General features: G+C 37.2%; 1 protein-coding gene across 14 annotated transcripts in view; it reads left to right on the top strand.

Moving 5' to 3' along the window:
- The window catches only part of plekha7a (pleckstrin homology domain containing, family A member 7a), a 108,329-nt gene that overhangs the window by 66,726 nt on the left and 24,379 nt on the right, over window positions 1-17,224 (top strand). For 11 of the 14 annotated variants that reach the window (XM_048167973.1, XM_048167969.1, XM_048167968.1 and 8 more), the window contains 2 exons: window positions 8,983-9,158; window positions 15,663-16,133. In XM_048167973.1, the coding sequence (XP_048023930.1) occupies window positions 8,983-9,158; window positions 15,663-16,133 (647 nt within the window). Of the gene's footprint in view, window positions 1-582; window positions 1,971-8,982; window positions 9,159-15,662; window positions 16,134-17,224 lie in introns of those variants that run through there. The other 3 variants (XM_048167974.1, XM_048167966.1, XM_048167978.1) reach the window with 2 other exon arrangements.

Here is a 17,224-nt window from a genome sequence, read left to right as displayed (position 1 = left end):
TGCGTCACAATAGGGAAGAAAAGACAATTGCATCTTACATTTCATGCCGACTTTAAGGGATCATTCCATTTTAACATTATGAGAACATTACTTTTAAATGTTCTGTGAACATTCTGAAACAATTTAAAAACATTTAAAAAAACAAAAAAAAAACAATAGACAAATGTTCAACTAAATTGATTTTTTTAAAAACTTTCCATGAATGATGTGTGTGTATATATATAATATTTGGGGTGTAACTGTACACAAACATGATGGTTCGGTACATACCTCAGTATTGAAGTCACGGTTCGGTACAGGTTCGGAACAGCAGGGGGAGAAAACTAAACATAAAATTGCTTAATTTTTCTTCTTTTTTATTAAACAGTGGTTTATTGAAAAATTGTCTCTCTCTTTTTAAATAAATTCAGTTATATTATTTTTCTTAAGGATAAAAAGCTAATGCTGTAAACTATATACAGGGAGCACTTTCTTGCACATTACTATAATAATAAAGGTTACAATTAACGACAGAGCCCAAACTATTAAATTCAGTTGCTATTTATCTTTAGATATAATAATCAACACTCAAATAAAAAAAAAACATGTAAATTGCACATAAGACAGGTTTTGCATTAACCTCTAAATGTAATTATAAATTTATTTTTCTACTCCAATTAATTTTTGAAATATGCATAGTTTTGAAATAAACATAGTTGCTGTCATAAATTGTTTTAATGACAAATTTATTTAAACATATATTAAATAATTAAGATAATTTCCCCTCTAGAGTTCATTTCTCTAGTGAACTAACATGCCGTGGACACTGAATGACTTGCCTGAGGTAAATGCAATGCTATGAGAGATATTATTCTCAAGCTGTTTTATTGATATCTTTTCATGGTTGAAACACGTGTTTGAGAGATTACATGTAAATATATCTATGCGTAGATCATCTGTTCTTCTTCTTCTGCGCTTTTTCCTGTTTTTTCCTTTTTCCGCGCGCCCCCTTCTGGATTGGAGTGTGGATCACCCGTGACTGACTATTCGTCATCTGACTGTATGCACTGAACCGTGACTACTGTACCGTGATGGTTCGGGACGAATACATGTACCATTACACCCCTAATATATACTGTATATATTTATATTTATATTTATATTTATATATACACACACACAAACAATTTTGTGCCAACATGTTGAGAACATTATTAAAGACCAAATAACTCTGAACAAATCTACTGTTAATGTTACTGGAAGAACGTTTGTTCATAACTTTGAGAGAACCTTACCAGAACGTTAGCCTAAGTTCTGAGAACATTCCCCGTTTGTTGGGTAGCTAGGAGTTGTATCATACACTCTTCTGAGGGTTAGGGATCATTTGCTGTAAGCTTCACACAAGAGAGAATGTTTACCTTGAAATCTGGATGTCGATTTTTAGTATTGAGTGACTCAGATGGGCAGCAGAGAGTCTGTAATCTGTACTAATCCCCTATAAAAAAGAAGGCTTACTGCAGTGAATTCTGCTCAGCCAGCAATCTCACCCCACATGCTGGTAGATAGAAATGTCCGAGCGACAAAATGTTTCACTGATTCGGCGATGAGCTTCTAGATATCGGTTCGAAGGTGGGAAAGAGCATCTTTTGTATTTCTCTTATGGCTTCTTTCTGTGGGCGTTTGTGCTTTGTGTTTCAGGCTGTTTTGCGGTTTGGCGTGCTGTTTTGTGCTCTTTTGCTCCTGCTATTTGTTTCTGTCACCCTCTTATCCTGATGGTGCTGACAGTCCTTAAATTATACTGACAATTTCCCAGCACCTGTATATATCCTGAACAGGAAAAGCCAGTAGCTGTTGGTTCAGGTGACCAGTCATTGTCCTCTATTTGCTGAACTATGTCCTTCTTCTGTTCCCATTGGTGGGCTTCCTGCCTGTGATGAGTGACTGACAGTCCAGAAAGGCTCTGAGACACAATCAGCTTCATCTGTAAATAGGTACACTTTTAACTCTATGGCTTCTCTACATTAACCAGTGGCATGTGCAAACTCTTTGAGACTCTGTGTGACTTTTCTCACTGACAGTATTTCCTCTTTTTGAGATGTGTGAAATGATTTTGACCTTGAAGAAAACTGAATGTATCAGATAATTTTTGATTTGGTTTACTTACTCAGAGTTGGTCTTGGAAATCCTGGAAATAGGGAATTTTTAAAAAGTTGTTATTTCCAGACCAAGAAAGTCATGGAAATAAATAAAATCTTTAGAAAATGGATTATGGAATACTTTCCTTGGTGTGTTCCGCTCTAAAATATTTTATGCGTTATTGCACTCTGTTATATTCCATGTTGAAACATGTTTGCAATAATCTTAAAGGGGCTATATGTAAGAATCTTCATGTATTAATGACATTTTGTATTGCCAATGTGTGAACACCTTGTAATGAAACTTAAAAAACGAGACCTTCCCCGACTTCTATGAAAGCCTGTAGACTGACCTTTAGGTGAAGGACTCTGGATGTTTTTGCTGGAAAAATCAAAAGGATGTGACGGTTACGTGCGCTCCAGAGAGCCTGATGACACATGATACAAAAGCTTATACAATGTTCACGATGTCATGCAAAGAAAATGTATTAATTCAAACTATTTTCTCACATAGTCAGATCTATACCTCAAACTGTCATAAATGTAATTTTATGCCGGTGAATCGCAGTGCTGGTGCAAACATATCCACATCGCTATGATCAGATGCTTTCTTAACTGCTGTTTTCTCAGCGCTGTCATTTTTGTTGTGTGTTTATTTTATTTACATATTCATTTAAACATCGTTATCTCAGCAGCGTGGATGGCGTCGGGAAGTTCATTAACAGTATGTCTCTGCAAAGGTGTTTCTAACGTCTTTTTACTTCTAAGCAAAGAACGAGTATATTGTGAGTATATCGGGGCTTTGAATCGCGTTCGGTTCCTTGTGCATTACATGTGCACGAGCAATAAATTGCTGGCTGCAGTTCACTTAATGGCCACTGGTGTCACTAAAAACAAGGGTTTATGAATTCTACATATAGCCCATTTAAAGGGTTAGTTCACCCAAAAAATGAAATTTCTGTCATTAACTCCCTCGGGTCGGCGGTCACGCCGGCGTGATCACCGCGTTTTTTTTCTTACCAGTGTGAAAGAGACTCAAAATACTCCGTCAATGTTGCACATACAATTAAGAGCTATACACCATTTTAATCTGTTGAATATCTTCTTTTATTTGTGTACACTCAGAGTAAAAACAAAATTTTGTGCTTTTTGTAAAATAAAGAAAACTAACATGATGCGTGATCTCTCGTCTCCCTCTAAACGAACTCCAATCTGATAGTTCTCAGAAAATGAACTGTAACTTGGTGAATACTAATCACAAAAAAATTAGACTTATGTCTAAAAAAACATTGAAATGTCAGGTTTTAAGTCGTGTAAGTCAAATCAAAAACAAATTCTCTGTTTATGTAATCTGTATGAAAAGAGAGCCATGTCAGAAGTCCTTGATTCAGCTCATTATCCGCTAATGCGGCCACGCCCACGGAACGAGCGCTATTCAGAGGCAAATACTGAGGCAATGCATGCATTCATCGTCTCAAACGTGTATTTATTGTCTTGAAAAGTGTTTATCTGGATGATATAGCGATCTCTGGCCTCTGTTAGTTCCTGGAGAGTCACATGGTTGTCCTTCTTTAGATTAATTTGTGGACTAAAGGTGTACAGAGCACCCTCCGGCTGCAAGTATGAATTGAAAACACAGTATCTAGCGCTCATAGTGATGACAATAAATATTACTCCTGTGTATAGAAAATTGACATAAACATGAGAATCCATCAATATTTCTCAAAATGTGCATGCTTTTAAGCTAAAAGGCTATATGAAATGCCATAGAGGTAACATAATTGTTCAGACACTTTGCATCACAGAAATACATTATATTTTAAAGAATATAATAGAATACCATTATTTTAAATTGTAATAATATTTCACAGTGTTGCTGTTTTTTCTGTATGTTTGATATACACCATGAGCTTGAGACATGATCAATGTCTCACAGGTTTTTTTCACAGCCTACCTGACTGAAAGAGCTCATTATTATGCAAGTCATTTCAGGTCATTATTATGCGATTCTTTTGTCTTCTCAGGTGAGAATCATCCATTATTCAGTGGTGATTCGCGCCTCCACGCATACTGTGTTTCTTGACCAAAAGTGTCTTACAAAATTTAAATCTCTCTATTGTTTTATATGAAGGAGTAGGCAGAATAATTTTTACATCATTCTGAAGCAAAAACTCTAGTCGACAACCTCCAATACCCAGAAGTCTTGTGAACACAGATTTAATATATAATTTTTGGCTTTATTTCAGTGACTTAAGTTTTTTTTTTTTTCAATAACCATGCATAAACGTTATTCCTTAAAAAATACAAACATGTACATACATGTTCCTCACATATTATTGTAGCCTAGTTTGTGCTGAATACAGTGTAATGACACTTTTTCCATTAATATGTTTATGAACAACTGAAAAAAGCACAAATGTCAGGGCATGTCAAAACTTCTCCAGGGCCCCAAAAATCCTCAGACCCCAGAGGGTTAATAGCTCACTCTCATGTTGCTCCAAACCCGCAAGACCTTCGTTCATCTTCGGAACACAAATTAAGATTTTTGATAAAATCCGAGAGATTTTTTTATCCATAGAAAGCAATGGAATTACCTCATTCAAGGTTCAGAGAAGTAGTAAAGACATCATTAAAACAGTCAATGTGACTACAGAGGTTCAACCGTAATATTATGAAGCAATAATACTTTTTGTGTGCAAAAACAAAACAAAAATAACAACTTTATTCAACAATTTCTTCTCTCCCATGTCATTCTCCTATATTTACGTTGAAGACGCATTGCAGTGCTTCCATGTTTACATCCGAACGCCGACTCAATATTGGCCGAAGCTGTTCACGTGAGCACCACGACGCATGCATGTGATGCTGATGCAGGAGCTGGCCAATACTGAGCCGGCGGTTGACATATAATAGGTTGTGTTCATAATAGTCATGTTGACTATTTTCTCGACGTTTTACTACTTTTCTGGACCTTGAATGTGGTAATTTTGTTGATCTGTTCTATGGGAGATCTCGGATTTCATCAAAAATATCTTAATTTGTGTTCTGAAGATGAATGATGTTCTTGCGGGTGTGGAACAACATGAGGGTGAGTAATTAATGACAGAATTTTCATTTTTGAGTGAACTAACACTTTAAGAATTTTGTTTGTCAATTAGTCAAAATCAAATTTAATTAAATCTAATTGTGAATTGGATTGAATCATTCTGAATTTGCACAAATCATTCCTGAATCGAAAACCTGATTACCGTAACATCCAGATATGGAGTCGGTTCACAGATATTCAAAGCTCTCCTCTTGTGGCTGTAAGCAAACAGGACTGTTAAACAAACGTTTGCTGTACCAGGGTGCTGCGTACTTATAATGGATTGTGGATGACATAATAGAGAATGCTATTAATGAAAGCTAAAAGCATCTTCAAATAGTCCTACATGCTGCAGGGTGCCAAAAAGAAAGGAAGCAGCATGCTATTGTTAGCTCTTTGTTTTGTCATGTACACAGCTGTGTTTTTGCATGCACATAGTTTTAGTTTGGATATTAATAAGATCTGAGTTATGATTTAATAGCACATAAAATTAAACCTTTGCTTTGTAATATGAGTGTGACTGAAGGCCAATGTATATTAGCTTATTTAAGCTAAGATTTTTCTTCAATCTACACTACCATTCAAGTTTGGGGTTGGGGGTAAAATGTTTAAATGTTTTTGAAAGGCTGATACAGTTTACAGCATTTACAGAAACAACATTTTGTTTCATGTCTTTTCATATAATGAATAGAAAGTTTAAAATTATATATATTCTAAATGTCATTACTGTCATTTTGAGCAATTTAATGTGTCCTTACAAAGGGATACATTTCTTTCCAAAAGAAAAGAAAATTCTTACTAATCCTAACTTTTGAATGATAGTGTAGATGTAACATTTTCTGTGGGCATATATTGAAAAAAAATGCTGATTACTTACCATAATATAATGGGCTTTTCAGTTCATACACATCCTATTGAAGTTAAAGGGAAAGTTCACCCAAAAATTTTAATTATGTCATATATTTCTTAAAGGTGCTAAAGAGGATGTTTTGTTTTATACATTTTTGCAATATTACTTGAAACTGTCTTTACTAACTGATAAAAGACTATTTATTAGGTGCACTGAAAGTAATAATATTAATATACATCATCTGTGCACGAGGTAGAGCCTTAAAAACATCAGCCAATCGTTTATGCGATCATCACACAAACGATTGGCCCTCTGGCTTGTCAATCACTGCCATGACGTTCCTTGTGAGAGACGAGCGCGGCTGCTCGCTCCAGTAACTTTCCTCACTCCACAGGCGCTGCATGCAATGTTTTGTCAGGAGACAGGAGTAACAACTGCAGATTATGAGTTACCTGCGGTGAGTCCGACATAATGAATCCACTAACACGACACAGCGAATGCCGGTGGTAAACACTCGTGTTCCAATACTCGTGCACGAGTTTTGGGAGGCGTTCCTTTGAAATGAGCTGTGAAGGAGGGGGGCTGTTCTTACGCGTGCGCTCATTTCAAAAACTCACTAACAGTCTTTGGTTTCTCAGTCGACGAAAAAATCCTCTCTATCACCTTTAATGTATGTCATGTTTCTTCCAAGGAATACAAATGGAGATGTTTTCAACAATTATTCATGGGATTGTTTTTCATACAGTGAAAGCACATAGTGACCAGAGACTGTAAAGCTAAATGTCATAAAAGTAGTCCATTTGCACTATATCCCAAGCTTTCAAAGGTTAATGGGGAAGTCATCATCCAATGAAAACTGCCCTAGGCCATGTGAACGAAACCAAATGCCATGGATTGTCAACAAGTTTGAATATACGGAAGTATAAATGAAATATGAGAGCTATGACAAGATTTTTTTAACTTAAATGTTGGTTTGTCACCTAAGGCTGTTGTGTGATTTTACTTGGAATGGATCCACTTGTATGCTGTACGCTGTATGCTTTCGTTTTCAGGAAAAGAGCAGCTTGCACATTCATCAGAATATCTCTTTTTGTGTTCTATAGAAGAACAACAGTCACTGGTTTAAAATTGCATGAGGATGAATAAATAATGACACTATTTTTACTCTTGGGATCCATCACATAAAGAATATGAGTTTCATTTGTCCAAAGGAATTAGCTATAGGTTACTTCACAGGCTGTTGGATGGTTATGTAGCAGTGGTCCAGGCCCCCTGCATGATTCAAACCGATCAGCCATCTGTCTGCGCTTTACAGCCTCATTGCAGAGCTTTCCCTCAGTGGACCATTAAAACACAGGCAGCAGCTTAGCACCTCACTGCTTGCCTTTAATGAGCCAGTCATGTAAACACACGTGTCTTTATGCGTCTGTGTGTTGTGTGTTGTGCTTTTTGCTCACACTGAGAGAGAAAAAGAATGAGTTAGTGAAGAAGAGAGATCGGATGTCTGTAATGAACTGTAATTGTCTCTTTGTTTCATTTTACGTAATCGAATGCAGCAGAAGTTGCTCTCTCTGAATCTGTTTTTAATGAGGAAATTGCAGGTTGAGTTAATGTTAATTAAAGCAGTGTCTCTGCTGTTTTTGAATGGCAGTCTGCCTTTTTTTTTTCTTCTTCTAGTTAATATAAAAATCTAGTTTTATATATAAATATAAATTATATAATAAATAAACTATATATATATATATATATATATATATATATATATATATATAAATATAAATAATATTAATATTTTTATTATTTTATTTTATTTTATTTTATGCGAGTTAAAATAAATATATTATATATATTCACACACACACACACACACACACACATATATATATATATATATATATATATATATATATATGTATGTATGTATGTATATATATATATATATATATATATATATATATATATGTGTATATGTGTATGTATATATATATATATATATATATATATATACACGCATATATTTATTATATTATATTATATTATATTATGTGCTGTCAAAATGCGTTATCGCATGCAATACATTTTTTCAGTTTAATGCATTCATTCATAAAAAGATGCCCTTAAACAAACATTTAAAATATACAGTCTAAGTTGTTTCTACATTAATTTGGAGAGTAACTGAAATTATTACAATATAAAAATATAAAAATTTCCAATGCATTTAATCCCAATTAATTGCAGAAAAAGTGTTTGATTAATTAGTTAATTTTTTAATCGATTGACATTATATTATATTATATTATATTATATTATATTATATTATATTTTATTATATTATATTATATTGTATTATATTATATTATATTATATTATATTATATTATATTATATTATATTATATTATATTATATTATATTATATTATATTATATTATATTATATTATATTATATTATAAATTACATTAGTAATTATTTTAGTAACACAGACAGTCTGATAATAATTTATTACAGAAACAAAATGTATAACTTATTCATAACAGTAGTGCTCTTTATATATGAATTTTTTATGTCTTATTCTAGTATTTTCAAATGTATAATGTCTTTTCTTTACTCTTGTTGTGTGGTGTGGTGCTTATTGTAACCTTTAACTTTTTCGTCTGTCCTTCATGCATATTCATATCGTTGTTTCTGTACCTTTGATTACATAACTGATAGGTTATGTTTAGTTTGTGTATGTGTGTTTCTTATCACTGTGGCCTTGGCTTGATCGTCATCTGCTCCTTGATTCAGTGTGTCTGCTGTGTTGTGTTGTATTCCTCCCCGCCTCTAATTATCATGCTGAAATCTCAGATGCTCCTCTGGCCAATACTTATCTGCTGATGCAGTGTTTCTCCTTTTCCCAGGGCTGGGCTGATTTTTGTGCTTTCTCTCTTGCAGGCTACACACACAGGGATGCGCTCCTACATTTACAAACAAAGCTCTGTGATTGGCTCGCAGGCGGAGCACACTGGGATGAGGACGTACTATTTCAGTGCGGACACACAGGAGGACATGAATGGCTGGGTCAGGGCCATGAACCAGGCTGCACTGATGCAAACACATACGGTGAAGAGGTCAGTGAGTCACAAAACTTTCCGAAAACATTTTCTTATTCAGTATTTTGGTCTTTCTGGCCAGGACAAATATCTAAATATCATTGAAACAAGATGAATTTACTTAAGACAAAATATTTACTTGTCAGAGAATATATCTTTGGTTTGGCAAATGCTTTTTGTATCAACAAATACTATGTTCTTCTTGTTTTAAACATAAAACTCATAACATAATTTACCTATATAGTGAAATATTATATCAACCAACTAGTGAGGACATTTTACTGGTCCCCACTGGTTATAAGGGCTTATAAATCGGACAAAATATGTTTGCATTTAAATCTAGTGTTTTGCACATGTTTCTGCGATGGTAGGTTTAGGTGTTGGGTTAGGCCATTGAAAATATCATTAACCTGATACAAAAGCAATGGAATTCTATGCAATGTCCTCACTAATATAGTGAAACAAGCGTGTGTTTGTGTGTGTGTTTGTGTTTAAAGGAGTACCGTTGAGTGCAATCTTCTCCAGCATGTGTCAAGGGACGTTGTGAGACTGTAAGTGTTTGTCAGGCCGTCAGTCTTATTGATTGACAGCGATGCTACAGTGTGTCTTGTTCTGTCAGTGCAGAAGAGCAGATGGGTGCTGAGCAGTGACTCAGCTTTCTGTCTCTCTGCTGTCTTAGCCGGCCTCGCTTCCTCGAGTCGGACACTGAGTCCAATCTCAGCTCAGATGTTCGTTGAGTACTCAAGTAGACGAAATGACCAAAATACCCATCCCTAGTTTAGATACTAGAAACATGAATATGGAAAATCTGGAATCACACTGTTTAGGATTGGCAGGCCCAAACACAAGCTATGTTTACATGGACACTGTTTGTGATTGGAATGAATTCATTCCGATTGATGAATCTGAATGTAGTGTTTACATGAACGATAAATAAAGTGATTGGGTTTATATTAGGCAGCAAGTGAACATTTTGTCCTCAAAGTTGATTTGTTAGAAGCAGGAAAAATGGGCAAGCGTAAGGATTTGAGCGAGTTTAACAAGGGCCAAATTGTGATGGCTAGACGACTGCGTCAGAGCATCTCCAAAACTGCAGCTCTTGTGGGGTGTTCCCGGTCTGCAGTGGTCAGGATCTATCAAAAGTGGTCCAAGGAAGGAACAGTGGTGAACCGGTGACAGGGTCATGGACGGCCAAGGCTCATTGAAGGCTGGCCCGTGTGGTCCGATCCAACAGATGAACTACTGTAGCTCAAATTGCTCAAGAAGTTAATGCTGGTTCTGATAGAAAGGTGTCAGAATACACAGTGCATCACAGTTTGTTGCGTATGGTGCCGTAGACCAGTCAGGGTGCCCATGCTGACCCCTGTCCTCCGCCGAAAGAGCCAACAGTGGACACGTGAGCACCAGAACTGGACCACGAAGCAATGGAAAAAGGTGGCCTGGTCTGATGAATCACGTTTTCGTTTACATCACGTGGATGGCCGGGTGCGTGTGCGTCACTTACCTGGGGAACACATGGCACCAGGATGCACTATGGGAAGAAGGCAAGCCGGCGGAGGCAGTGTGATGCTTTGGGCAATGTTCTGCTGGGAAACCTTGGGTCCTGCCATCCATGTGGATGTTACTTTGACACGTACCACCTACCTAAGCATTGTTGCAGACCATGTACACTCTTTCATGGAAACGGTATTCCCTGGTGGCTGTGTCCTCTTTCAGCAGGATAATGCTCCTGCCACAAAGCAAAAATGGTTCAGGAATGGTTTGAGGAGCACAACAACGAGTTTGAGGTGTTGACTTGACCTCCAAATTCCCCAGATCTCAATCCAATCGATCTGTGGGATGTGCTGAACAAACAAGTCCGATCCATGGAGGATCCACCTCACAGCTTACAGGACTTAAAGGATCTGCTGCTAACATCTTGGTGTCAGATACCACAGCACACCTTCAGGGGTCTAGAGGAGTCCATGCCTCGACGGGTCAGGGCTGTTTTGGCCGCAAAAGGGGGACCAACACAATATTAGGTGGTCATAATGTCAAGCCTGATCGCTGTATGTTACAAGCTTCAAATATACAGAGTTTCATAATATTCTCCTACATTGTTTCTTTTCTGTTTTAAAGAGCAGACGGAATATTTATTAGTTTTTGGTCCTAGTTAGAAGAAAACGAGCACACGAACAAAACAAGGCCCCACCCCTTACAATCCGAATGAAATTTTAATCAGATTTGGCATTCGATTCATTCCGATTGACATGATTACAAGTGACTTTTTATTCAGACTGTGCTACTAGTCCGATTACAGTCGGATTATTAGGGTCCATGTAAATGGAGTAACTGACTGTGTGATGATAAGCTGCATAAACAAGTATGTGGTTTACTTACAGTTACTTTACAGTTTGGCCATCTCAAACATTGATCTTTTCCTTTGACGCACATAATGCTTGTTTCCCAGTTTCAGCCATGAAAGACTGAATAGTTAGCTGTCTCTACTGGTGATGTCATTAACCAAGGCACCAAATTGGGATCATGGCAGGATCTTTGAGTTGTCATAGCAGCCCAACACTAATGAGACAGGTGTCAGCTTGAGCTGGCAGTCAGCCAGGCAGAAAATTTGACTGTGATAGTCCAGGATAAAAACGTCATTTCTTTTCATAACTCTATTTAGAGACTGGAGTGGCTTTTCATTCTCTTAGATGCCCTTATGTTCTCCTTTGTCAGAGTTTTATTCCAAAAACTATTTGTTTGCTGATTTGAATGGGATCCGTCATGCATACGCCTTGGCGTTTCATGTCTGACTGTAGGAATGTGGGATTCATATTTTCTGAGAATCTCTGTTGGCTTTGTTTTGCGTCTGGCCTATTTGCATATGTGGCTATTTGTACGAGTACTATGAGTAATTCATCTGCAATACGCCCACAAAGTGCACATGAAATTTGGATAACACTTCAGAATAGGGAACACATATTCACTATTAACTACAACTTTTGTTTCAATTAACTCCTAATTTACTGCTTATTAATAGTTAATAAGGTAGTTTTTGTAGCATTTAAGTTTAGGTATTGGGTAGGATTAAGGGATGTAGAATATGGTCATGCAGAATAAGGCATAAATATGTGCTTTATAAGTACTAATAAACAGCCAATATTCCAGTAATATGCAAGCTAATAAGCAACTTGTTAAAAGTGAGAATCGAACCTTAAAATAAAGTGTTACCGAAATTTGTTCCTAATAGTAACCTTTATTTGGATAAATCATACTCAAACAGTTTGAACACCCTTGAGAAAAAGAAGTGCACTGAATTGTATTGAATGTACACTTGTATTGTATTTCAAATCTTATATTTAAAAACTGTATATGCAGAATATATAATATTAATTTACGTGTATTTAAAGATAGTACATGTGTTTCTTAACACACACAAGTACACTTTTGAATAAACGTATTTTGATGTGTTGAATAACATACTAAAGTTAGTCTAAATGCATATCCTTATCAAACAATAAGTGAACAATTACATCTCTTAATACTGTAGATATTATCAGGCCTAAAGTAACAGCTGTTCATGTTAAAATGCAGATGGAGATTCGTCTGTTGTGGACTTTGTCTGTGTCTGAATGCAAAGAGCCACTAGAGGCTATTTCTTTTTAGTCTGTGCAGCTTCAATATTATTAGTCTGAATGTAGAGTGAGCTCCAGTAGAGATAGCCAAGCTCCCAGTGGCCATGTCTTTTCCAAATGTAGATTCACTTCGGGCCTGATTTAATCATGTCACATATACGGACAGCTTGAAGCTGGAATTAATTTGACATGCTAGTATTGAACTGTAGATTTCCTTCCCCAGTTCTTGGTTGAAGAAACCAAGTAATGAGTTTTTGCAAAGTTTAACAGACTATTTAGTGCTCACTGTAGCTGTAAGGCTGTTTATATAGAATACTTCAGCACTACATTTATCTTTAAATTGCAATTGTCTGACTTTTCCCTCTGTGAAGGACAATTATATTAACTATATTTAAGCAGTGAGTCATTAACAGCAGCTTGAGTGCAGATGTCAAGCTATTAACTACGGCTTGGGTGGTTTCTGTGCAGATTGCTTAAACAGCGGCATAAGAAAATAGCTCAACACTTTAGGGACTAAAGCCTGACTTAAAAAATAAAAAATAAATGCATACATTTACTTAACATTTCACTTTGAATGGCTCAATGCAACCTTGCGGTCCCTATTAAATCAATGTACTTTTTGAATTACCTAATGCACAGCTTGTTGAAATATTTAGATTGGCCGATTATTATTCATTGTTAGTCATAGTTCGTAAATTATCATACATAGAGATTTTTATGTATTACATAATACACAACACTTATTAATCATAAGGGGATAGTAAGGAGTGCATCCTCCCTCAAATCGAGCACTGGCTACAGTGCTAGGGTGTTCTGGGTGGTTGCCAGGGTGTTCCTATGCAGTTGCTAAGGTGTTCTGAGTGTTTTTTTTAGGGTGTCGTGAGTGGTTGCCAAAGCATTGCTTTTTTGGGGGGCAAAGATGTATTGTGTGTTTAACAGGTTCCTGTGCAGTTGCTAGGGTGTTGTGGGTGGTTTCTATGCAACTGCTAAGGTGTTCTTTTATAGTGGGTTTAAATGCAGTTGCTAGGGTGTTGCCATGCAGCTTCTAAAGTGTTCTGAATGTTTTTAGTGGGTTGCATTACATTTGCTAGGATGTTGTGAGTGATTGCAATGGCATCATTTTTTTGGTGGGTTGCTATGTAAGGTATTGTAACTGGTCTGCCAGAGCGTCACTACGCTAAGTTCTGAATGTTTTTGGCGGGTTACTATGCAGTGTTGTTTTGGGTGGTTGGCAGGATGTCGCCATGTGGCTGCTAAAGTGCGGCAAGTGTTTTTGGTGGGTTGCTATGCAGTTGCTACTGTGCTTTGGGTGGTTACCAGGGAGTGCTGAACTGAACACTAAAGTGTTCTGAGTGATTTTGTTGGGTTGCATAGGGTGTTGTAGGTGGTTTCAGGGGTGTTACTATGCAGCTGTTAAAGTGTATTCAATGTTTTTTGGCAGGTTGCTATGCAGTTGCAATGGTGTTGTGGGTGGTTGCCAGGGTGTTCCTATGCAGCTGTTAAAGTGTATTCAGTGTTTTTGGTGGGTTGCTATACAGTTGCTTGGGTGCTTTGGGTGGTTACCAGGTAGTTACTATGTGCCTGCTAAAGTGTTCTGAGTGTTTTTGTTGGGTTGCATAAGGTGTTGAGGGTGGTTGCCAGGGTGTTACTTTGTGGCTGTTAAAGTGTATTCATTGTTTTTGGCTGGTTGCTATGCAGTTGCAATGGTGTTGCAGGTGGTTGCCAGGTTGTTACTATGCGGCTGTTAAAGTGTATTCAGTGTTTTTGTGGGTTGCTATGCAGTTGCAATGGTGTTGTGGGTGGTTGCCAGGGTGTTACTATGCAGCTGTTAAAGTGTATTCAGTGTTTTTGTGGGTTGCTATGCAGTTGCAATGGTGTTGTGGGTGGTTGCCAGGGTGTTACTATGCAGCTGTTAAAGTGTATTCAGTGTTTTTGGTGGGTTGCTATACAGTTGCTTGGGTGCTTTGGGTGGTTACCAGGGAGTTACTATGTGCCTGCTAAAGTGTTCTGAGTGTTTTTGTTGGGTTGCATAGGGTGTTGTGGGTGGTTGCCAGAGTGTTACTATGCGGCTGTTAAAGTGTATTCAGTGTTTTTGGCTGGTTGCTATGCAGTTGCAGTGGTTGCCGGGTTCTTGTTGGTGGTTGCCAGGTTGTTATTATACTGTTGCACAGTGTTCTGAGTGTTTTTATTGGGTTGCATAGGGTGTTGAGGGTGGTTGCCAGGGCGTTACTTTGCGGCTGTTAAAGTGTATTCAGTGTTTTTGGCTGGTTGCTATGCAGTTGCAATGGTGTTGCAGGTGGTTGCCAGGTTGTTACTATGGGGCTGTTAAAGTGTATTCAGTGTTTTTGGCTGGTTGCTATGCAGTTGCAATGGTGTTGCAGGTGGTTGCCAGGGTGTTACTATGCAGCTGTTAAAGTGTATTCAGTGTTTTTGGCTGGTTGCTATGCAGTTGCAATGGTGTTGCAGGTGGTTGCCAGGTTGTTACTATGGGGCTGTTAAAGTGTATTCAGTGTTTTTGGCGGGTTTCTATGCAGTTGCAGTTGTGTTGTGGATGGTTGCCAGGTTGTTACTATGCTGTTGCCAAAGTATTCTGTGTTTTTGGCAGGTTGCTGTGCAGTTGCTGAGATGTTGTGTGTGGTTACCAGGGCTTTGTAAGGTGTGTAGATCCTGGAGCTTAAAGAGACTAGAATTGTGAATCTAAAATAAGACTGGTCAGTTTACAGTGATGGATATATTTAGCTTTGTGAGCAGATTCCCTCTTGTGTGAATGCTGGTCAAGACTCTGTGCTGTGGAATGTTGTTAATTTAACAGACCTGTCATGTGATCCAGCACTATGATAGTAGCATCATATAAGAGATGTCATAAAACTTCGCTGACCTTTGCACATGCCATGTTTTTGCCACACAGAGAGGAGTTGGATCATCCAGACCAAGTGAACGTTTCTGAGAAACTCAAGCAACAGGCCGTGCCTCAGACCAACCACATCAACAGCTACGTGATTCCAGAACCGGAGGTTATCCAAAGTGACGGGCTGCTTGAGGAGAAGCAGGAGGGATTTGTTGGAGAGGTGGAGATCCAGGTTGCTCAGCGAGAGATCGAGCAGGCGAGGGGTAAATCTCCAGCAAGCAGGATAGTGGAGGTGGAGGTTTTAGCTCCAGCTTCAAAACCAGCATCCCAAGTTCCCTCTCGAGCTCCTTCCAGGGCTGTGTCGACCCCACCAGTGGTGATGAGGAATGGTACGCCCATAGAACAGAACGGCATGCCTGGGTATCAGAGGGGTCCGACACCTTCGTCTCAAACTCCAATTCAGGTACAGAGGAAGAGTGCACTGGAGAAGGTGGAGAACTGGGTTAAAGTACAGAAGGAAGAACGCCAGGGGTGAGTCTGCAAACACACACGCACACATTACTATTTTATTGTTTTTGAAAGAAGTCTCTTCTGCTCACCAAAGCTGCATTTATTTGATCAAAAACACAGAAAAACAGTAATATTGTGAAATATTATTATAATTTAAAATAATGTTTTTCTATTTTAATATACTTTAAAATATAATTTATTTCTGTGATGCAAAGTTGAATTTTCAGCTTCATTACTCCAGTCTTCAGTGTCACATGACCCTTCAGAAATCATTCATATATGCTGATTTATTATCAATGTTGGAAACAGTTGTGCTGCTTAATATTTTTTACGTGATACTTTTTTCAGGTTTCATTAATGAATAAAAAGTTTTAAAAGAATAGCATTTATTTAAAATAGAAATCTTTTGTAACAATATACTCTACTGTTTAAAAGTTTGGGGTCAGTAATATATTTTTTTCTCTTTTTTAAAATAAATAAATACTTTTATTCACCAAGGTTGTGTTAAATTGATAAATAAGTGATAGCAAAGACTTGTATTGTTAAAAAAATATTTCTACATTACCTTACATAAAAATGTAATGTAATGTGTCCAAACCTTTGACCGGTACTGTGTATAAATTCAGTCACAAATGCATGTATACAGAGTAGTTGCTAGATGTTACTGTGAAGAGTCATGGGTTGTATCTCCCCCTAGTGGTTGAGATCATAATAAATCATCACAGAGTACAACACCCAGCATCCAGTTTGTCCTTAAAATCAACATAAGACGATGTTCACAACATTTTACTTTCATAATGTGCCATATTTCAGAGTGAAATAGGGTATTTCCTAAAAGAAGTCCAGCCCTTTTATTTTTTAGGCATCTGGATTTGTTGGGTTTGTGAAAATTGGTCACTATATGACAGGAAATAAATATTTAATGTAACAAACGAATTGGTGATGTCAAAAAGGAAAGTCGCTTCAGAGGTGGAACTAGTTATTATAGTTTGAAAAATGATTACAAAGACCTTTTTCCCCTTTAGAATGACATGCAATAATGAATTCTGTTCAAGACTTGGGTTGTTTATTATATATAAATAAATAAATAAATAAATAAATAAAAGTACACT

The sequence above is a fragment of the Megalobrama amblycephala genome, linkage group LG19 (genome assembly GCF_018812025.1).
Source record: "Megalobrama amblycephala isolate DHTTF-2021 linkage group LG19, ASM1881202v1, whole genome shotgun sequence".
NCBI classification, from domain to species: domain Eukaryota; kingdom Metazoa; phylum Chordata; class Actinopteri; order Cypriniformes; family Xenocyprididae; genus Megalobrama; species Megalobrama amblycephala.
The sequence above is the reverse complement of the archived record's forward strand: the minus strand, read 5'-3'. Positions and strand labels throughout refer to the sequence as shown.